The sequence below is a fragment of the Choloepus didactylus genome, chromosome 11 (assembly GCF_015220235.1).
Source record: "Choloepus didactylus isolate mChoDid1 chromosome 11, mChoDid1.pri, whole genome shotgun sequence".
Taxonomy (NCBI): Eukaryota; Metazoa; Chordata; class Mammalia; order Pilosa; family Megalonychidae; genus Choloepus; species Choloepus didactylus.
Genome location: NC_051317.1, coordinates 18,890,073 through 18,913,689, shown reverse-complemented (window position 1 = coordinate 18,913,689; position 23,617 = coordinate 18,890,073). Strand labels below are relative to the sequence as shown.

At 44.6% G+C, this 23,617-nt stretch overlaps 1 protein-coding gene across 4 annotated transcripts in view; it reads left to right on the top strand.

Annotated features, from left to right (window-relative positions):
- Window positions 1-23,617, top strand: part of LARP1 (La ribonucleoprotein 1, translational regulator) — a 118,550-nt gene that overhangs the window by 35,510 nt on the left and 59,423 nt on the right. For 3 of the 4 annotated variants that reach the window (XM_037799203.1, XM_037799202.1, XM_037799201.1), the window contains exon 1: window positions 18,333-19,055. The exons of the other annotated variant lie outside the window; for it this stretch is intronic. In XM_037799203.1, the coding sequence (XP_037655131.1) occupies window positions 18,629-19,055 (427 nt within the window). In that variant the 5' untranslated portion in view covers window positions 18,333-18,628. Of the gene's footprint in view, window positions 1-18,332; window positions 19,056-23,617 lie in introns of those variants that run through there. 4 annotated transcript variants of the gene reach the window in all.

The window sequence follows — 23,617 nt, the reverse complement described above, 5'->3', positions numbered from 1 at the left end:
GTCTTCTATTTCTTCTCTGGTCAGTCTAGGTTGTTCATATGTTTCCAGGAAATTGTCCATTTCTTCTACATTATCCAGTTTGTTGCCATACAGTTGTTCATAATATCCTCGTATAATTTTTTTAATTTCTTCAGGATCTGCAGTTATGTCACCTTTTCATTCATTATTTTGTTTATATGGGTCTTCTCTCTTTTTGATTTTGTCAGTCTAGCTAGGGGCTTGTCAATCTTGTTGATCTTCTCAAAGAACCAACTTTTGGTGATATTTATCCTTTCTATTGTTTTTTTGTTCTCTATGTCATTTATTTCTGCTTTAATCCTTGTTATTTCTTTTCTTGTACTTGGTTTAGGATTGGTTTGCTGTTCATTTTCTAGCTTCTTCAGTTGATCCATTAGTTCTTTGATTTTGGCTCTTTCTTCCTTTTTGATATATGCGTTTAGTGCTATAAATTTCCCCCTTAGCACTGCTTTTGCTGCATCCCATAGGTTTTGGTATGTTGTGTTCTCATTTTCATTCGTCTCTATATATTTAGCAATTTCTCTTGCTATTTCTTCTTTAACCCACTGATTGTTTAGGAGTGTGTTGTTTAACCTCCAGGTATTTGTGAATTTTCTAAGTCTCTGATGGTTATTGACTTCTAATTGTATTCCATTGTGGTCAGAGAATGTGCTTTGAATAATTTCAATCTTTTTAAATTTATTGAGGCTTGTTTTATGTCCCAGCATATGATCTATTCTGGAGAAAGTTCCGTGAGCACTAGAAAAGTATGTGTATCCTGGTGATTTGGGATGTAATGTCCTGTAGATGTCTGTTAAATCTAATTCATTTATCAGATTGTTTAGGTTTTCAGTTTCCTTATTGGTCTTCTGTCTGGTTGATCTATCTATAGGAGAGAGTGATGTGTTGAAGTCTCCCACAATTATTGTGGAAACATCAATTGCTTCCTTTAGTTTTGCCAATGTTTCTCTCATGTATTTTGTGGCACCTTGATTGGGTGCATAGACATTTACGATTGTTATTTCTTCTTGCTGAATTGCCCCTTTTATTAGTATGTAGTGGCCTTCTTTGTCTCTCAAAACATCCCTGCATTTGAAGTCTATTTTATCTGAGATTAATATTGCTACACCTGCTTTCTTTTGGCTGTAGCTTGCATGAAATATTTTTTTCCATCCTTTCACTTTCAGTTTCTTTGTGTCCCTGTGTCTAAGATGAGTCTCTTGTATGCAACATATTGATGGTTCATTTTTTTTGATCCATTCTGCGAATCTATATCTTTTAATTGGGGAGTTTAATCCATTTACATTCAACGTTAAAACCGTGAAGGCATTTCTTGAATCGGCCATCTTATCCTTTGGATTATGTTTGCCATATTTTTCCCTCTCTCTATTAATATCCTTTATTGTACCCATACCGAATCTCTTTAGTACTGAACCTTTCTCCAAGTCTCTCTGTCCTGTCTTTGTTTCTCTGTCTGTAGGGCTCCCTTTAGTATCTCCAGTAGGGCAGGTCTCTTGTTAGCAAATTCTCTCAGCATTTCTTTGTCTGTGAAAAATTTAAGCTCTCCCTCAAATTTGAAGGAGAGCTTTGCTGGATAAAGTATTCTTGGCTGGAAATTCCTCTCACTCAGAATTTTAAATATATCGTGCCACTGCCTTCTCGCCTCCATGGTGGCTGCTGAGTAGTCACTACTTAGTCTTATGCTGTTTCCTTTGTATGTGGTGAATTGCTTTTCTCTTGCTGCTTTCAGAACTTGCTCCTTCTCTTCTATGTTTGACAGTGTGATCAGTATATGTCTCGGAGTGGGTTTTTTTGGATTTATTCTATTTGGAGTTTGCTGAGCATTTATGATTTGTGTATTTATGTTGTTTAGAAGATTTGGGAAGTTTTCCCCAACAATTTCTTTGAATACTCTTCCTAGACCTTTACCCTTTTCTTCCCCTTCTGGGACACCAATGAGTCTTATATTCGGACGTTTCATATTATCTATCATATCCCTGAGGTCCATTTCGAGTTTTTCAATTTTTTTCCCCATTCTTTCTTTTATGCTTTCATTTTCCATTCTGTCATCTTCCAGGTCACTGATTCGTTGTTCAACTTCCTCTAGTCTTGTACTATGAGTGTCCAGAATCTTTTTAATTTGGTCAACAGTTTCTTTAATTTCCATAAGATCATCCATTTTTTTATTTAGTCTTGCAATGTCTTCTTTATGCTCTTCTAGGGTCTTCTTGATTTCCTTCATATCCCGTACTATGGTCTCATTGTTCATCTTTAGTTCTTTGAGTAGCTGCTCTAGGTGTGTCTCTTCTGGTCTTTTGATTTGGGTGCTTGGGCTTGGGTTATCCATATCGTCTGGTTTTTTCATATGCTTTATAATTTTCTGTTGTTTTTGGCCTCGTGGCATTTGCTGACCTTGATAGGGTTCTTTTAGGGTTTGTAGACCAGTTGAAGTACTTATCTCTAATTTATCAGATCTACAGCTTCGTGGAGTACACTTTCTCTAACTAACCAGCAGGTGGCGTCCACGAGCCACCTGTTCTCCACAAGCCAGATCTCCCCTGCTTAGCCTTTTTGGTGAGTGGGGGAGTGAGTCTTGTGGGGCCCAATTGGTGTCCCAAGCTTGCGTGTGTAGTTGGTGTTGCCTGCCCTGTATGTGGGGCGTGTTTCTGGGCAGTCGGGGAGGGGGGGGTGGCCCTAACAGTCAAATCTCCCTGATGATCCTAGAGTTTTAAAGCTACTGCAATAGTCTAATCCTTCAGTTCAGTCCTGCCACAGTTTGTCTCTGCCACTGACCCACAAGTCTTTGGTATTGGCGTATGGCTCCTGAGACTTGCAAGTGGGCCCCTCTTCCAGGCCGTGCACCCCGGGTCCTCTGTTGAGGGATGACTGTGCTATGTCACAGGTGAGTGCCGTCCCCCCAGGGCAGTTCTGGGCTGCTGGGCTGTGTTGGGAGGCTCCCAGTCTGCTCAAATGATGGCTGAATGGGGCTCTGTTAATTCACACTGCTCCCCCTTCCCAGCTCTGGGACATTCAGCTGAGGTTGCAGGGAAGGCCAATGTCCACGCCCAGCCCTGTGGTGTGTGCCTGTTATTTGAAGCACTTCCGTCACACTGGGTTGTCTGGGGCAGCTCTGGGCTATGGGGCTGGTGATGGGCAGGAGTGCTTCCTGTCCACCAGGATGGTGGCTGTGAGCGGACACCCCCCTTTTCTTGGGAAGTTGTGCTGCTTAGTGAATTTTCTCAGCCACTGGATCATTGCCCTCTGTCTCAGAGCTCTCTTAGTTCTGCTCTTGACTTGACGTGCCCAAATTTCAATTCTTTGAAGCTTTCTGCATTGAGCTTCCCAGAGTAATTGTTTTAGAAAAAGCAAAAAGGATTTAAAAAAAAAAAAAAACAAAAAAAAAACGGCCCTCCTCAGAGATCTAATGGGTTATTGAAATGCTAATAGACAAAGCAACCAGGGCCATTAAGGAAAGGTGCACAGGGCAGAGAGATCAGCCTTGCTTCGGGATTTGCATATGCGCCTCAAGGCCTGATCTCCGTCCTTCCCCTTTCTATGTTCACCAGAACTCCAAAAATCCTCTGCTTTTATTTTGGAGTTTTTCGTGTTGTTTTTTTTCTATGCCTGTCTCCTCTCTGCTGGGCTGGCCGCTCTCAGAGTCTCTGGTGTCTGGTCTCAGTCTATCTATGGTTGGAGTTTGAATCAGTAGAATGAGTTTCCCATAAGAGCAGCCACTGCAATTCTCCCTTCTCCTTCCTGGAGCTGACAGCCCCTCCTCCCCCGGGACTGAGCCTGGCAGGGAGGGGCGCGGGTCCCCTGGCCGCAAAAACTTACAGATTTCGCTGATCTCAGCAGTTCCACGTTTTCATGAGTGTTGTATGAAGTATGCCCAAAGACAGATTGCTCTGTGGTGTCCAGTCCACGCAGTTCCTGGCTTTTTACCTACTTTCCTGGGGGAGTAACTAAAACATACAGCTCACCAGTCTGCCATCTTGCCCCGCCTCCCTCTCTCTTCTTTTTAAATGTAAACATCTTGAGCTATATATTTCCCTCTCAGTACTACCTTTGCTGAATCTCATAAGTTTTGGTATGTTGTTTTTTCATTTTCATGTGCCTCAAGATATTTCCTGGTTTCTTCTGTAATCTCTTCTTTGACTCACTGGTTAAGAGTGCAAGTTTAATTTTCTCATATTTGTGAATTTTCAATTTCTCCCTCTGTTACTGATTTCTAGCTTTATTCTATTGTGGTTGGGGAAAATACATTGTATGATTTCAATATCTTTGAATTTGAGACTTGTTTTGTGACTATATGGTCTATCTTGGAAAATGATCCATGTGCTCCAGAGAAGACTGTGTGTTGTGCTGCTGTTAGGTTAAGTGTTCTATATATGTCTATTAGGTCTAGTTTGGTTTATGGTATTGTTCAAGTCTTCTATTTCCTTATTGATCTTCTGTTTAGATTGTCTACCCATTACTGAAAGTGGTGCATTGAGACAATGGTTTGTAAATTTTCTTGGGTATAGTAAGAACATGTTGGAAGCAATGCAGTTATTTTAGGTTATTTGTTTTTCTTATTCCTTTTGTTTTGTTTTGTTTGAATTGTTTTTTTAATTTTTTGATAAAGTAAAAAAAAAACTTGCATTTAAAAAAATCAGCTTCAATGTAGTTATTTTAGGTTGTTTGGTTTTTCTTATGCCTTTGATTATGGTTTGCTAATTTTCATGGGGTATGGTAGGAACGTGTTGGAAGCAAAGTAGTTATATTAGGTTATTCGTTTTTCTTACTCCTTTGCTGTGTTTTTTTTTTTAAATGTTGTTTTTCTTTTGTGTTTTTAAAATTTTTTGATAAAGTTAAAAAAAAAGATCAGATTAGCATTCCAAAACAAAAAACAAAAAGAAGTAGTGTATTGAAGTCTACTTAATGCAGAACTATTTCTCTCTTCAAAGCTGTCAACATTTGGTTCATATATTTTGGGGCTCTGCTATTAGGTGCACATATGTTTACAATTGTTATGTCTTCTTGTTGAATTGACCTCTTTATCAATATATAGTGACCTTCTTCAACCTTCATGATGGTTTTTGGCTTAAAGTCTATTTTTATTTGATAATAGTATAGCTATAGCTACCCCAGCGCTCTTTTGGTTACTATTGGCCTGTTTTTTTCTTTTTCCATCCTTTCACTTTAAACCTACTTAACTTAAGGTGTTTGAACTTAAGGTGATTCTCTTATAAACAGTATATAGTTTGGCATACTTTTTCTTCTTTTTTTAATCTGTTTTGCTGATCTCTGCTTTTTGACTGGGGAGTTTCATCCATTGACATTTAAAGTAAACTAGTGATAATGCAGGACTTTCTTCTGCTATTTTTATACCATTGTATACCTTTTTTGTACCTCAACTCTTCTGTTAATGCTTCCTTTCATATTTATTTTTTTGTGCTGTGCCATTTTGCGTCCCTTCTTATTTCTTTCTGTGTATATTTTTCACAGTTTTTGTGGCTACCATGGAGCTTAAATTTAACATCCTAAACCAATAACAATCATGTTTGATTTGATACCAATTTAACTTCAATAGCATACACATACACATGCCCTGTTCCTATAGCCCTCCATCCCCCCACCTTTTTGTTCTACTGGTTACAAATTATATCTTTACACATTGCATGTCCAAAACCATATAATTATTTTTTCTTTATTTACATTTTAGAAACTGTAAGAAGTAAAAAGAGAAGTTACATACCCCAAAACTACAATACAATAGCACTGACATTTATACTTACCCAGATGGGTATCTTTACCAGAAGTCTTTATTTCTTTATGCTTCTTGGGTGCAATGTCTAGCATCCTTTCATTTTACTCCAAAGCACTCCTGTTAGCATTGCTCATAGAGCAGATCTAGTGGTTTTTGTTTATTGGGAATGTCTTAATCTTTCCCTCAATTTTGAAAGAGTCTTGCTGGACATAAAATTCTTAGTTGGAAATTGTTTTCTTTCATCACTTTACATATTTCCTCCCACTACCTTCTTGCCTTCATGGTTCCTGATGGGAAATTGAAACTTAATCTTATTGGGTCTCCTTTGTACATAACATGTTGCTTTTCTCTTGCAGCTTTCAGAATTCTCTCCTTGTCCTTGACATTTAACAATTTGACTACTGTGTGTCTGGCATAGTTATCTTCAAGTTTTTCCTGTTTGGGATTTGTCAGAATTCCTTAGTGTGCATATTCATGGCTTCCATTAAATTCGGGAGGTTTTCTGCCGTTACTTTCTCGATATTCCTTCTGCTCCTTTCTCTCTTTCTTCTCCTTCTAAGACTCCCATAATGCATATAAAGGTATGCTTGATGGTATCCCTCAGGTCTCTTAGGCTCTGTTTGCTTTTTAAAATTCATTTTTATTTCTACTCCTCAGCTTGAATCATTTCAATTATCTTATCTTCAAGATCATTGATCCTTTATTCTGCCAGCTGCAATCTGCTGTTGAAACCCCCTAAGGAATTTTTCATTTTAGTTATTGTGGTCTTCAACTCCAATAGTTCTGTTTGGTTCCTTTTTAAGTTTTCTGTCTCTTTATTGAGATTCTCAAAAGTCTTTGTCCACTATGTCCAAAGTCTGGTCTTCTTCATTGATGGTTTATGGATTTTTATCTTGTTCCTTTGGATAGGCCATAATTTCCTGTTTCTTTATTTGTCTTATAATCTTTTGTTGCATACTGTACATTCTAATATTTAAAGTGCTAATTCTGGGATTTAGACCCTGAGCTGTCTGTTCCTTAAGTTTGTATCCAGCTAGAGATTTCCTTGAGTGCCTTGTTTTAAAGGCTGCATTTTCTTGATCTGGCATTTACCCAGTTGCTGCAACTTGTTATTTTCCAGAGTATTGAGGAGGACAGCTCCTCTGGTTTTTGCTAGTTGTTGAAAGTTTCTTTGGGCGAACAGCCCCCTGGAGTGTCCACCATCTTGATCAACTGGAAGCCTTAATGAGTTTTGAGAAAAGCAAACCCGTAAGAACTACAAGATTTTGATACACAGTTAGAGAAACTGCAAGATTCCGTAGAACCATTGGAAAGATGGAGTTTGGGTTGAAGAGCCCCAGTTACTTGGTGTTGAGGATTGACTCAGGTCCGCCACAAAAGGCGTGTGTGTGAACCAATTTGTGAATAGGACCTTTGAAGAGGTTACTAGTTAAGATGTGCTCAAACTGAAAGAGGGTGGGCTTTACTCCAATATGGCTGAAGTCCTCATAAGCAAAGAGAAATTAGACACAGAAGGAAAAGCATTGGGAACAACCAGAAGCTGCAAGTCAACAGAACCAGGAAGACAAGTAGAGATGCTTCCAATGTGCATTCCCATGTGTCAGAAAAGTGAAGGAGCCTCAAAGATTGCCAGCCAGTCGGAAGATACTGACCTCAGCAGGAAGCAAGCCGCCTGGCCTCTGAAACCATGAACCAATAAATTCCTGTTTTTAAGCCAATCTATATTATGGTATTAGTTTTAGCAACTAGGAAACTAATATACCTGGTCAAGCTTCTGCCATAAATCAGCCGTGTGACTTTGGGTACAACCCTTCCCCTCTCTGGACCTTGTTTCTATCTGTACAATGAGAAGGCTGACTCGAAGGGCTGCTCCGCATCTGTAGGTCACATGACATAACAGATAGTGAACTCAGTTCACAGAAGACCTTCTGAAATTATGCAGAGCTACCCTGTCCTACTGACATTTGCAACGTGAATGCACCTCACCTGGATCCTTCTAATCAACTTACTGAAAAACTAGAGAAATAATTGATATTTATAACAATAAATAAAGATGGCAGAAACCAGCCAAATCAAGCTTTTCATTCTGTAGGAAGATACCTAAATGCTTATAGTCAAACCCTTCTCAAATTTGTTTTGGTCTAATGCATAAAAGGAGATTCTGAAGGGATTAGCATCTAGCATCAAATTTACGGCAAGCACCCAAAAACACACCATTTACCAAATAGGTCAAGTTTAGCTATTTTGCTATTTAGAAGCTAATGTGCCTTGCTAAAAAAAGGAAAAGTCTCCTTCAACAAAAAAAGATGAATCCTTCCCATTTATCCAGCATTTTTCACTTTTCAAAGGTTTCTTACCAGTTCTCTCATTTGATGTACACCTGGGTTCTATGACAGGAAGCAGGACAGGGATTATTTCCCCTTATTCGGCTAAGGGAGCTGAGGCCCAGACAGATGAAGTGAATGCTGTCACAGCCACAGGCGAGCCCACCCCTCTGAATTCTCAATCCTGTGTTCTTTAAGCTGGGCCTCACTGATTCATCTGCAGACTAACCAGCCAACCAGCCAACCAACCAACCAGAGAGCCCAAGTCCGGAAGGATCCAAAAGCAATGGTGACAACATTCAATTGGTGGCAGTTAAGAGTATTAAGAATTTATTGCCCTCCTACCACATATTAACTTGTAATTCAACCAAACTCCAATTAGGATTCTTCCTATTTTACAGAAGAGGAAATGGAGACACAGAGAGGTTTTGTGGCTTTCTCAAGCTTGCACAGCAAGTAGGTTGCAGAGGTGGGATTTACCCCAGGCGGTTGGTTGGGAGCCCAGGCTCTTCACCCTTGTGCTGTATTCCTTCATATTACACAATACTGCTGATTAAAGAACTTTCTGAACAAGACATTCATTGGTGAGACCAGCAGCCCTAAGAGGTAGAAAAGCCCCTATTCCAAGTGCTCCAAGCAGAATCAGGGTGGTGATCACTGCTAGGGCACTTTGGGGGCATCAGGCTTAATGTAGAGGGCTGGCCAACAGTCCCTGGAAGGTCCCTTCCAACCTAGAGATTGTAGAATTTGATGCAATCTCTGAAGGTTCTAGCCTTTCAGCTCAGGATAGTCCTCCTTCTTTGACTTCCCAACTGGACATCCTCTTCCAGCCTCTCCACCTGCCCACTGTCCACCCCATGCTGGCACTGGGTTCGATGAGCTGGTGTCTATGAATGGATCATCCTGGAAATCTGACAGTGTGGTCGCTAGCCCGAGGGCTGGGGAGTAGGGACAGCAGAACACTAAATTACAGGATGCCTGCTGCCTGATTAAATCAGTGCACCATGCATAGCGCTGCAGAGATGCAACATGCTGGGCTCTCTCCTGGGCCTAAGGCCCAGATGTTAGTCACAGATCCAAAGGCAGAGCTCAAAGTGTTTCCACGTGTGTGCGTGTGGTGGCAGCAGGGGGATGGAACACATCCAACTGCCTAATTTACACGTGGAGAACTGGAGGCCCAGAAAGGGGAAGCAGCTTGCCTGAGGCCACACAGCATTTATTCAACAAATATTGAATGCTTATTGTGACAAGTACCATGTTTGGCACTGGGGATACTAAGGGCAAACAAAATAGCCACGAGCTGCATTCTCATGGAGCTTGTATGTTAGTGGAAGAAATGGGCAAAAAGCAGGTAAATGCATAAAATCAGAGATTGTGATCTGTGCTACGAAGAACGCGGTGTGCTTCAGCCGAGGTAATCAAGGGAGGCCTCTCTGAGAAGTTGCATTTAAGCTGAGGTATGCAGATGAGAAGTGTGTGGTATTTGTAGGGGGTGGGGATGTTCTAGGCAGCAGGAGCGCTATTCCCTAGGGCCCCCAGGCTGGAATGAGCTGCATGTGTTAGGGGGCTGGCACATGGTTAGGGCAGGAAAAAGCTGCAGAGAGGGCAGGTCGGATGGCAGATGAAGTCTGGAGCACACAGGGTCTCTGGGCTGAGGTGAGCACTCTGGAGTTCATTCTAGTTGCCATATGAAGTTATTGAAGGGTATTATGCAGTGATGTGGCAGGCACGATGTAACACTTTCTGCTTCTCCCAGCTGAGAGGCTCCCTAGGAACCCTGTCACACTGGAGGCTTGCAGAAGACACACCAGACAATGCTACTTAGGCAAAATGAGCCCCCTTTTCCTTGTCTTTATTTAGTGATTTCTATGCACTTTATCCACACTAGGTAATTAGGCCACTGATGTTCATTTGAAGTTCCTTCTTCCTACCACGTGTCACAAACAGACCTAGCAACACAAGTGTTGTGGGAATTGATGAACCTTTCTGAACCAGTGACTGTCACTGGGAGAGACAATCAGGCAGCCTCATCAGCTTGCCATAGCCTTTCCCCACCTCACCCCTGAGACCAGCATTCATTCTTCTTGACATAGATGTATGAAATGTTAGAAACTGCTGTCAAGACTGCCAAGATGAGAAGAAACTTTCAAAGCATCCAGGCTTTTTTTTAAAGATGGGGAAACTGAGACCAAGAGAAGAAAAGGGACTTTTCTAGGTCTCACAGGAAGTAACAGCAGAGCTGGAACTGCCACCAAGGAGACAGGCTGGAGGCAGAAGGGGAGGCAGCCTGACAAACCCCAGCTGGTATTTCCCAAAGGGGGGTTCCACAGAACACCAGATTTGAGTTGATACACACACACACATACACATACACAGGGGTAGTGGGGAGGTGTATTCTGTGACACACCAGTTTGGGGAATGCTGCAACAAAAATACCTCCTTCTTAGTGATTTGCCATGAGTGTTAAAGGCCCTGAGAAGTCCTATAGAAAATATTCATTTAACAGTGCTTAACCCAATGTTTCCTCAAATGATTTGATTTTGGAATCCATCCTGGTGTACTATGTATTCACTTTCCTGAGGAGTACTCCTTGGGAAGTGCCACCCTTTGCAGGAAAATTCTCTGATCTGCAGTCTCTGGCTCTCAGTAATGGCACAATAAATGTTAGCCATTGTCATTATTATTATCATTGAGGGCAGGGGCCATAGGTCATACTTCAGGTCATATGATCGTACATCCCTCGAGGTGCCTTGCAGAGTACTGAGTCCTCAGGGATGATGACACAGATCAACTACTCAATCAACACCCACAAGTGTTGATTCTGGACCCCTTCAGTTACATGGCCTCTTTGGAGATACAAAGCACATCATTTCTTTCCTCTCCTCCACAAAGGAAAAGGCCTTGGGAAGCTTTGACAGGGAAGTTCTTAAACATCCCTAAAAGTCATCAAATGTCCTACCTACAGCCCTCCTTTTCATCTGGGCAATTCTCACTCCCCATTTTCAAGTCCTAACTTAAGTCCAGACACCTCCAGGAAGACTTCCTTGACTACCTCCTCCCATCCCTTTGGCCTGTGATTCTCTCTGCTTCCTCTTTAGTCTCCCAAACTTGTCTGTACTACGTGTTTAGTACCTGCCATGCATCAGCAGGTGCAGGGATCTAAATGAGAGTAGCTGTTTGGGAGTAACACCAGAGAAGGAGTGGGGCCTGAGGCTTGCTAATATATGCTGGGTCCATCTAATTTAAACTTAATTTAAAAAAATACTGCATGGGCCAAACAAAACATATGAGTGGGCCAAAATCAGCCAGAGGACTGATGGCTGGCAACAACTAGAATATTATCTTTAGAGGGAAGAACATTGGCTTTGGGGTCTTTAGAAGTTCTGACTCTGCCACCAACAGTTTGACTTCAGATAAGACATTTCATCTTTCTGAGCCTCAGTTTCTTCATCTATAAAATGGGGGTAATACTTGTTCTGACTTCTTCACAGGATTTGAAGAATGCTTTTCCCAACTCTATAACAATGACCACTACCCCTTTTATAATAAGAGAATATTTAGGCAGCATCTACTGTATGTCAGGCACTGTTCTAAGCACTTTGTACATATTGATTTAATCCTCAAAATAACACGAAGGTGTAGGTCTATTATTATCCCCATTTGGCAGATGAGGAAACTGAGGTAGAGAGAGGCAAAGGAACTTGCCCAAGGTTAAAGAGCTAGGGGGTGATGGGGCTGAGACTGTACTTTCACAAATATTGGCTCATTTACTCTTCTTAAAAGCATAATGAATTTTATCTGGAAGGTATCTCTCTTTTCACCATTTCATAGATGGAGATGCTGAAACTCAGAGAAGCAAAGTGACTTGCCTGAGGTCACAGTTACGAGGTGGGAAAAGGTGGGCCTGAACCTAACTCTTCTGATCCCAAATCCTTTGCCCTTTATATGTGCCGCAGGTAAAGGACAGGCAAGTGGTCTGTAAAGAGAACAGTGCACTGGTGTAGGGAGTTTTGTTCCCTTTCATCATTTCCACTGCTATCGCTAGAGCACCCTTCTGTCCTGGAAGCTCAGTGCTCATGTTTGACCGAGGGCCAGTTCTGTTGGCCAGTCTCACCCTTTGTTCAGGTTCAGGCCAGTCATGTTCAGGTTCCAGGGAAATTGTCTCCTGCCTTCATTCATTTGAGTGCTCATTTCCACTTGTCTCCATGAACTTGGGTGTTTCCTAACTTTGGAGTGTTTCAATGGGGTTACCTGGGTTAGGCTGACTGTGGGATTTTGCATTTTACTACATCTGCAGTCTTTCTCTTAGGGTGTGGTATAGGGTCTGAAATAGAAATGGTGAGACCTGGGATCTGATCTGGATTCTGCTGCCCTGGCATCCTAGAGCAAATCACTTAACTTCTATCAGCCTCAGTTTTTCTGGTGCCAATCAGGGTCAATCACATCTGTCTTGTCTCCATGAAAGCCCTTTGGAAAATGCAAAGTGTGATATAAATAAAGGTGGATCACTGTAAACATGTAAGGCATATCATAAGCGTTCAATTGATGACACTGGAGAGAATTTGCAAGGATGTGGTGGGGGCAACACATATAATACAGAATTAAGGGAGAAAAAGCAAACAATAAAAATGCTGCATATGTAATATGATCTCAATTATGTAAAAGATATATAGAAAAATGACTAGAAGGAAATACACCAACATGTTGCCAGTGATTGCCTCTGGGTTGTGGTCTATATGTGGGTTTTGCTTTGCTTGACTTCAAACATTCAGACATTTTTCTGTTTGCTAAAATTAGCACATTCTATTTTTATATTACATTTTATCATTTATATTACATTTTATATTACATTTTATCATTTAAAATTATAAGATATATCTTATATATCTATATATCTCTCTCTCCATATATATATACATATATATATATATATATTAGCACTTGGTCCTTGACAGTGTTGCCCTAGTTACCAAAACATTGATATAAGCAGATATGATCCTGGATTCATTCATTTCTTCATTCCTTCATTCAAGAAATAAACGGAGGGTGAGTTGAGTAGAAGGCACCATTGATAAGTTCTGTAAGGGACACTAAGAAGAATGGAGCATGCTCCCTGCCTTCAAGAAACATATAATCTAAACAGAGGGATAAGTAACTATAATTCAAGGCAGAAAGTGAAAAATACTGTATGCTTTAGGAAAATTGCCAATAGGTGTGAAGGATTGGAAGAAATCTAGTCCAGCTGTGGAGTTGGCATTTTTGCTGAGCCTTGAAGGACAAGTAGAATTCTGGACAGGTAGAAATGGAAAGGCATTTTTGGCAATACTAAATATCATAAGAAGTAAAATTCATTTAGCACGTAGTATGTGCCAGGCATTGTGCTAATTAACTTGCACACATTATCTTATTTAAGTTTCACTGAAACTCTATGAGATAAATAATAGTATCATCTCCAATTTATAGATGGGGAAACTAAGGCTTAGAGAGAGGTTAAATATTTGCCCAAAGTCATATGATGGTTGAGCTGGGATTCACACTCAGTACCTCACTATTAACAGCTCTGCCATAGTGAGAGAAATAGCATGAACTGCTGTATTTCCTGCCCACGGGAAAACATGGGGCATCAGCGAGTAGGCTTCCTAAGGTCAGGGAACATGAGGGTATTGCTCATCTCCCTGTATCTAGGGCCTGGGCAATACCTGGCACATTGTAGATGTTTAATCAATATTTGTTGAACGAAAGAATAGAATGAGTTATCCAATGTTGCTGGAGAGTAGGGTGTGTGGCTTGAAGGCAGCAGGACAGGATGGTTGGGGTCAGGCTGTACCGAGTATGAATGGGGAGATTTTTCGCAGAGGCAGGGCCTGTAGAAGCCCATCAAAGAGTCAGAAAACTGGCTCAGGCAGGATTTCAAGGGGAGCAATTAGTGGGGAAGCTCATCATGGGAGCACTTGAGATGTCTAAGAACTTCAGAGAGGGTTAGTGGGGCTGAGGGGAGAGGATGCATAGATGGAATTGATGAGAAAAAGGCCAGAGTGGTGCCAGTCTCCATCTTAGAGTGGTGAGCGTGTTAAGAGTTAATTCTCTATCAGACCTGCTTCCTTGGAAGCCCATCCTTCTTTGCAGCCTCTTCCGGTGGCTTGGAACACCTCTGATGGTGTTACCCTGAAAAATTAAAGGAGGCATTGTGGGAACAGTAGGTAACCCCAACACCACTAATCTCCCCCTCCTGATTTACTTATGGCTGTTTGCATTTACTTCCTAAGAGGAGAACTTGGCTGAACCTCTTCCCATGAGCTGAAGTAATTTCACTGTACCTGCCAGAAGGCCCAAGAGTCCTCAGGGTCTGGAAAAACACTCCCCAGCTGGCACTGTTTGTTTTAGACAAGGACCCTCCCTTTGCTGACCCCACCCCCTCCTTCTCCATCTCATTATTAAAAGGTCTCATGCCCAAGAGTCTTTGACACCAGATGATAAGTGATACAGCTCAAGTTCTTCCAGAAACACACGGTCCTCTGGAAAATCAAACTCAAAGAGGAATAAAACCATACAGCCAAGTGTGTTAAATTTTCCTACCTAATAAGTACAAACAACTCAAAGGACCTTTCCGCCCCAGCCTTTGACGCCCCACCCTCCCCACCCCCAAAAGAGAATATAGCTTCATGGATTAATGATCCCTTGCATCTTTCTTCACACACATAAGCCAGATGGACAGAGATAATGCCTCTAGTTTTATAGGTGGAGAAACAGAAGCCCTGGATAGCTTAGGAGGCTGGCCAAAGTAATTCAGCAAACCCAGAGATGGGACACAGGTTTTAAAGCCCTGGCTCTGAAATCCCTCATTCAGCTGCCTCTGTCTCTCTTTAGGAAGTTGTCAGCACCAGGGGCAAACAAGTACATAATTAATTACAAGTAGTCTTTGGACCCACTTTATAATTTTTATTTTTTAGGTTTAATTTTGTTATTATGTTTTTTTGGTGGTGGTTGTTGCTGGGTTTTTGTTTTTGTTTTTTTTAAGTGCTGGCACAGGCTAGCATGATCCTTGTCCCTTTCTGCCTAAAGCATATCGTTTTACCTCTTTTTCTGGCCTGAGGTCACATATTGCTTAATTACTTGAATACTCCTCTATTAGAGTTTACCTTCTGGAGAGATGGGGTTCAACTTTTTCCTTATCTTCCCCAAGCCTGTGTATTTAATGAGTTTCCCATAAATACTTGTGGATATACCAGTGGAGGGAAGGGAGGCAGGAGGGAGAGTGTGGTGTGGTGGGTAATAGCAAGGCCTAAGGAGTTAGGCAACTTTAGTTGCCTTCTTTTCTTTCTTTCTTTTTATTTATTTATTTTTTATTTTTTATTTTTGTTTTTTGGCTTTTATAAAGGGGGTTTATTTGGTTACAAATTTATAGTCTGAAGGTCATGGAAAGGTCCAAATTAAAGTTGCCTTCTTTTATAACTGAAGATAATAGCCCGGCACCTGGCACATAGTAGGGGCTCGATAGATATTTGTGGAAAGAATTAATGCCTATCTCATTGTGTTATGGTGAGAATTAATTGAGATAGTGAATGTCAAGTATTTCTCATAGAACATAGCATGTAGTAATTGCTCAATTAAAGTAGTTATTTGGTTATTCTTTGTATCTAGAAATAAATACATGGATAAAGAATGCCATCATGGACCAGGAATCAAACAACTAATCCACAACAAATCCCAATTCCATTATTTTATGAAGGAAAAACTACTGTATCAGGAGATTTAGGTATGAGGCCTGGCTCTGCTATTGACTAGTTGTACGACCTTGGCTAAGGAACTTCACTTAACTGAACTTCAACTTCCTCATCTGCAAAATGAAGAGAATGAATAATCACTAAGATTCCTTCTTCTAGCTCTTACAGCCTCTAAGTCTAAGATGTGGTTTCATGCAGGTCACCTGGCGTCTCTGGTCTCAGTTTGCCCAGCTGTAAAATGACACAGACTCTCTGCAGCCTCTACATAGCAGGGCCTGGTGGTAACTGGATACTACTCTGACTGCTGGGTAGCAGGAATCCATTACTTGTCCACACAGAGCCCTGGTCCTCTCACAAGTTGTATGAGGGTACATCTCCCCTCTACCTCCAATTATAGAATATAGAAAAGAATGACCAACAATGATGATTCTGTCCCCTATTACAAAGTCTGAAGAGGGTCTAATGTGAGTAACTTTTTAAAGAAATATTTATAAATGAATAAAATTAAAAAACAGCACATTCCAGTGGCCATGCACAATAATTTACCTTCTGATTAAGAGTATATGTAATGCGTTAAGAAGAAATCATTGAGATCCCTTTAATCGTTGTCTTCCTTAGTACCTCTTTCTGAAGTACTGGCCCCAATTTATATAATTTACATACTACTTTCATTGCTGTTGTCTCAGTTGCCTCCTCACAGAAGCCCAGAGGGTGAGTGCAAGTCAGGCATTTTTTATCCCCATTTTTCCACCAAGAAAGAGGGCCCAGGGAAGTGTGCATAGGTGGCCAGTGCTGAGATGGAATTCTGGAAAAGTTGGTACTAAACATTAGATTGCCTGGCTGGATATCCCCACCAGCGCTTGGTTACGAAAACCCCACTACCCAGTCTTGTGGGTTGGGACAGTTACAAGAGTCTTTTCCAATAAGCCTTCCTTTCTATCCAGCAGGTCATGCATTCTACTCCTTGTTTAGGAGGTGACCACCATTCCAGGCTGCATTGTCTTACGCAGGTAGGAGCAAGACATCTGGACCACCCTCAGAATGCATAGCCCAGGACTTCTCCAAGTGAAGTGTGGAGGCATCTGGTGTAGAAGCACCCAGGGAGCCTTGTTAAAGACATGCAGATTCTGGGTCCAATTCCAGACCATGCCTGATTCCAAAGGCTTTGGAATCTATTTTCAGTATGGTCTTATCACCCATACTAGAGTAGCCCATCTACTTAAACTGTTACTGAGGTTTATTGTCTTCACAGATACTAGACAAGAACTTATCACTTAAATTTGTTTACTGCCTCTTCCCCACCTTAGAATGTAAACTCCATGAGGGCAGGGGCATTGTTAGCCTGGTTTATTGCCAAACCTGTTTCCTCCTCTGTGCAGGCCCCACAGATCAGTAAACATTTATTGAATTGAAAGTGCACTCAAGTTTGAAACCACGGTCATAGACCACTTCTTTAACAATGGAGAAACTGAGACCCACGGAGAGGGAAGTGACTGCCACAGGGTTGGTAAGGGGCAGGACCCCGGCCAGGTTAAAATATTAGATCTCCGGAGTCTCAATCAGGCATGGGTTCAACTCTGCCCAAAGCATCTCTTTAGAAAACACGAAATCCACTTGAAAGAGACATTTCCTGCCCACAGAGAAGGACAGGGGGGCCTGGCAGGGGTGGAGGCTGTCAGTAATTCCGCTCCCACTTCCTAGGCGCCCGCTGCCCCAAGAGGTAAGGGCCATCTTGTCGGCCCCAAGTCCAACCCGCTCCCGGGCCCGCGTCCGGGACTAGGCCCGTTGGGGAGGAGCCGAGCGCGTCCGCGGAGGTGAGGGCGGCTTGCCCAAGGTCACTCAGGCGGGGTCTGGAGAGACCAGGCTCGAAGGGCGCAGGGAAGGAGGATGTGTCTTCAAGGCTCATGTGTACCCCTCTCCAGCATCCTGGAAGGCGAGGGTGAGATGGGGGGCGGGGGTTGGTAAATGGAGGGTGGCTTTAATGGCTCCTTCCCGGGATTCTGGCATCCAACCTAAAAACCGAGAGCAGGCCGGGCCAGCCGCGTGGCTCATTCCCATGTGCTCCACCTGCGACTGCTCTCACGCGCTGGCCCTTTAAGACACCTCCCCCTTTTTCTCTACCATCTCTCCTGCCCCCATACCGCCCTTCCTCCCGAATTGCATCAGGCACGTGCTCGCCCCCGTCCAGCCTGAGCACCCCCCCTAAAGTCCGGGAGGTGCTCAGAGGAATCTAAGGCGAGGGGCGGGGCGAGGGGCAGGATCGTGAAGCCGTGCGCGCGCGCTCCCGCCGCCTCCGCCCGCCCGTCGCCCAGGGCCGGCCCCGGCGGGCGCGTCCCCGCTGCGCCATCCCCTCCCCTTGCCCGCCGCGTCGGGAGGCGCGCGCCCGCCCGCCGCCTGCCGCGGATCGCGTGGTCGGCTCGGCTCGCCGCGCCTCTCCCCCGTTCGTCCATATTGCTGCAGCCCCCGAGCCGGGAAGCCCGGGCCGCCCTGGGGGCGGGGGGGAGGGAGGGACGGGACGAGAAGCCTGCCGGGCTCGGGGTGGGGGCGTCTTGCGAGGAACGGGCGGGGGGGGACGCGCGCCGAGGAGGCCTGGACCGCAGAGTGGGGGGCCCTCCTCCCCCCACCCCCCCCCGCCCCGCCAGCAGGCCTTGGATCTACGGCGGCTGCATCCAACCCGGAGGAGGTCCGCACCTAGTGTGAACCCCGACCCTTCTCTGCAGGGACTGGGCCCCACCGCCCGGGAGGAAGGCGTCGCGGGCGCTCTGCGAGCCCAGTTCGAGGCGGGGGAGGCGGCCTCGGGCGCGCCCGGCTCCTCCGGGGGGGCGGGCGCGCAGATGGCCACTCAGGTGGAGCCGCTGCTGCCGGGGGGAGCCCCGCTCTTACAGACCGAAGAGCACGGGGGGCTGGTGAGGAAGAAGCCTCCGCCGCCGCCCGAGGGCAAGGGCGAGCCCGGGGTGAACGACGTCGGAGGGGGAGAGACGGACGGCGGCGCCCGGAGACCACGGCCGCTCTGCGCCAAGCCGCACAAGGAGGGCACCGGGCAGCAGGAGCGCGAGAGCCCGCGACCGCCTCAGCCGCCAGGCCCCGAGGGTCCGGCCGTCAGCGACGGGGAGGAGGGCGGCGGTGAGCCGGGCGCTAGCGGAGGAGCGGGCGGCGGCGGGCGCCGAGACTTCGTGGAGGCCCCCCCGCCCAAGGTGAACCCGTGGACTAAGAACGCCTTGCCGCCGGCCCTGGCCACTGTGAACGGACAGTCCCCACCAGGTGGGTCTCCCTGCCTGTTATCCTGGGTCCGGGTGGCCTCTTCCGGGGATATGAGCGTCCCTTCCCCCAGCGGCCTTCAGGGCCCCGGGGTCTGCCGCGGGTCGTAGTGACTCGGGGATTTTTTTTTAATTGCTTTCTGGCTCATTCGGGTGGCCGTGCCCTTCCCCCACCACGCACTCGGGAACCTGCCTTGCCTGAGGACTCGACCTCGGGGAAGCCATGGCCACCGCCTGGGCCGCAGCGGTTAGTGGGCAACGGCGTGGTCCGGGCCTACCTCGCCGGGAGAGGGTGGGCGCTGGTTTCGGTGAACAGGGCCCTCTCTCTCCCACCGCGTGTTGGTGTAAGAGACGGTTTCTAGCTTGAATTTCCCCTTCCTTGAGAAGTCCCTCTTTCCCCTCCGCCTCATGCTCCCCGTTTTGGTAGCGTTGCAACAGCCCCCATGTTGTAAATGTTTAATGAGTTTATGTCATGGGCAGCAAAGCGCTTGGCGATGAGTTCATACCGACCACAAGGTCTCAGTATTTAGAAGTTAACAAATATTGTTCTCGAGTAGATGATATTAGGCTGTCGAATCGCTATCTGGAGACGGAAGGAAGGGTCAGTTACCGGGAGAATGAGGAGAGTAGGAAACCCAACGTGTCATTGAATTCGGTGGTTTCCCTCCCTGATCTCGGGGGTCTTACGTCTTGAGAAGGAACCCAATGGCGATTGGGGGTCGGGGGAATCCAGTTAGGGGGTTGGCGGAAAAGGTGAGGCGAGTGAGGGGGCATGTGGAGACACGAGGGGCGTGTGGCTGCGGGGGAGGGAGTGGCCGGGCTGGGCGGGCTGGTGACAGTTGGGCGCCACGCGCCGCGCCGGCGGCCCGCGGGCTTGCTCGCGCCGCTCGGCCTCTGCGTTCGGCGCCCGGCGCCGAGCTCGAAATGAAAGCGGGTGCGGGCTGCCGGCGCGCGGCGGCCCGTAGTGTGCGTGTGCGCGAGTGTGAGTGCGCGTCCCCCCTTCCCGGCATTCCTCCGCAGCCGGGACAACGTGGGACCTCCCCGCGCGGGGAGCTGCATGTGACCGCTGACCGGCGCTCCCCCAGCTCTCTCTACTCCCCCATCCTTTTTTTGGCCCCTTTGGACCCAGTCCTTTAAGGGGCGTGGGATGGGGGTGGGGTAGGGTTTGCAAATCCCGGCAGGGCCGTGTCAGCCTGGAGAGAGAGTGGAGCAGTGCGGTATATGGAGTCTTCTCTTGGCCTTGCGTTGCCCGGAATTGTTCTCCAGCTTGGAGGGGGGCACCTTTACCTTTCTGCGGGTGCGTGGGGGCACGGTGGATTGCTTATTGGTTTGGGATCCTATGACATGGGCCAGTGTTAAAACCCCGCTTCAGTAAGAAGGATGGCTTGTGGCCATAGGCCTGGTGCTTTTTTCAAAAGTCCTACCCTTCTGCCGTCGCTGGTTGAGGCTGATTGGTCTAAATCATCAAAATGGGGAAAGTTGAGCGGGAGAGCCTAATGCTTTCACATGAAAGGGAGTAGAATCACACTCTTACTCCTAAGGAAACTAGAATAGGTAATTCTGAAAACGGCATGTTGCAATTTTTATTTCTTTTATTTAAGGTTGCTTCATTCCGAGGAGGTGACATTTGGGGTTTACCGATGGTACTTCAAACCGTGTTCTCTTTCTTCTGCCCTCTTGTTCCTCCCTTTCCCTTCCAGAACTCTCTTATGCAAAGGGCAGTGCTGAAACCTCCATTTTCTTGCAAATGCCTCCCTGATCCACCCACAGAGGGAGGGAAAGCAACTTTAAAACTCTTTGGTCCTTCCCTCTCTTTAAACTCAAAGGGGTATAATCATCCTCAGGAGAGAACACTCCTCAGAAGTTTAAATGGAGCTGCTTACCCTGGCTGCTGCTGCTTAGCTAATGGTGAACCTGCCTTGTGGGTTTTAAATCAGCCATGACATCAGGTGCTATTGGGTGCCTGAGTTGGCATTTTGTGCAAGTTCAGGGGCCCTTCATAGGGTGCGTCACTGGATTATTGATTGTGGGAAGAAGACAGCTTGGCTGGCATCTCACCTTGCTTTCTGAGCAGAGAAGCAGACTTGTCTTAAATGCCTGAAGCAAAATTCTGAGTGGGGTGAATTTGCGGTGTTGTTGTCTTTCTGGAATTTTAAGGCAAGTGAGTGTCTACTCATTGATGCTTTGGAGTAGTCTTTGATAGACAACCCTGAATAAATCCAGTAACTTCTCCATTTAAGCTTGTTTGGATGCTTTTTGAGAGCGAATTCTCTGATTGGATCGTCTGACTGGTAGTTAGGTAGTCTCCCTTTGTCTGGAGTCTCTGGTTCTTTAAGGCCCTTTTCCAGCCCTGAATTTATTTGAAGCCTGGACAAGTTTAAATGTGACACCAGTGGAGTGGCTGTGTGGTCTTGTGAATTTTTTTGTGTAATGCATATGCTTTTGGGAGTCTACAGAAACGAATGCCTCATAAGCAAGCCATGAGCTTTCCAAAGCATGCTGCAAATTCCTATTTTTAGCTCTTGTTTTGGCTCAGATGCTAGTGTTTTAGTTCTTTAAGGAACACATAAAATAACTAGTAATAAAAGATGTTTTCAGACATCCCTCCTTTCTTGTGGGGTCATTTATCTTTTCTGGTTTAAAGCTTCTGAATCTCCATTGGTAGTTTTAAGTCTTGGAATTAGTGTTTTGGATCCCTCCCACTCCAGAATATTGTGAAAACATTAAAAAATTTCCCCTTATGCCAGGCACATGCTTTAAGTATAAGAGAGCCAGGACATCTTAGTTTTTTTTTGTTTTGTTTTGTTTGTTTGTTTGTTTGTTTTTTAAAGCTTATGTATAGCAAAGGTTCTGGGGTCACTTGCCAGCTCTACCACTTGCTAGCTGTGCTTCCTTGGGCAAGTTATTTAACTGTTCTGTCTCTCAGCTTCCATTTGTATAATGGGATTAAATTCTGGTTTACCAACCTCATCAGGCCATTGTGAGCTTTCACTGTCATGGTACATAGAAAGCGTTTAGCCCAGTGCTTGGCATATGGTAGCTGTTATGATGTATAACTTTCAGGAGTGACTTCTTTTCCCTGAATCTGTGTTTTCTCCATCTGCAAAATGAGAGAACTGGAGAATGCAGTCCTTTCCTTTTCTAGTGTTGTATCAGAATTCTATGAAATATGTGAATCTATCTCAAGTGAACAACTGCTTATCCACACAGATGAAGGGTGTAGTATGAATAATCTCAGGTCGGTGACCCAAAGAATTGCCTAATTTTGCCTTGGAATTTTGTGTGACGAATTTTTAAAAATAATATGTTTTAGCTTTTTAATTTGCCTTTCATATAGATTATCTTTTGGAGGTGGGAGAGGGGAGTGCACATGTGCTCTCAGGGCTGTGGGGAAAGGCCAGCCTAACTAAACCAAAAGTTTGCTGTGGCTGGCGCACATGCAGTGAGTTAAGACTTGAGAGTGTATCATCACTACAAGCCTCTGCTCATCCCTTCAAGGATGGTCAGTGGGTTGGTTGTTGTATAGGTTCCTTTGACTTGGTGTAGTAAGAAAACCAACTACTGCTATAGTTCTTCTTGCTTTCTCTTTAAAGAAAAGTTGAGAACAGGGTGTAAGACTTGAGTGTTTATGTTCTGGGCAGATTTTCCTGTTTATCTTCTGTGGCCCTCTGAAGTGCAGCAAACTGTTGGCACAAAACGAAAAAGGGTTTTAATCCTAGCTTTAGGTATAAGAGATCCAGGACATCTTGGCTACCCACGACAACCCCAGGGATTCTCTGCCTTACTGAGCTAGCCTGAAGTAAACCTCCACTCTCCTCTGCTTAATGCTTCTTGGTTTTGGGTTCCCAGATTCCTCCAATTGTATCAGTCTTCTGTGACTTCATAGCATCAGAGCTACTTCAGACCCTGGTCCCTTTCCCTCCACAGGAAGTGAACTGGAAGTAAGAGCTCTGTCTCTGAAATCATACAGTCTGCACTTTTGAGTCCCAGCTATGCTTTGTACTTGCTGGGTAATCTTGGGTGAATTACTCAGTCTTTCTGAACCTTTATTCCCTCATTCTTAAAATGAGAATAATGATAGTAACTATTTTAGAAGTTGTAAGAATTAAAGAAGACGTTATTTATGAAGTCTTTATGTGCTACCTGTTTAACTTAATAGTAATTTGCCATTTTAAACATTTTATAATAAATTAGAAGTGTTTGCTCTACTTCTGATTCTGCTTGTGGACACCAGCAAATGTCATGCTTTCTCTGTGCCTTTGTTTCTTCATCTGTAAAATGAGGGAATGAGATTAAGCCTAAATGTCTTCAAAGGTTTTTTTAATGTCAAAAACTTTTTTTTTCAATAACCCCCTTCCCCACAATAGAAAGAACCCAAAGCAGAGCTTTTGTATTCATACATGTTTATATCTGCCATAGTGGTTAAGAAATCTAGTTTTGAATCCCAGCCCCCTCTAGGCTTGTTGAGAGTGGGAGAGGCTTCTTGCTTGCTTGAGTGTACATATCTTAGCAAACTGTGGAGCAAGCAAATATAGTTTGTGCCTTATGATGTGATAATAGAAACCA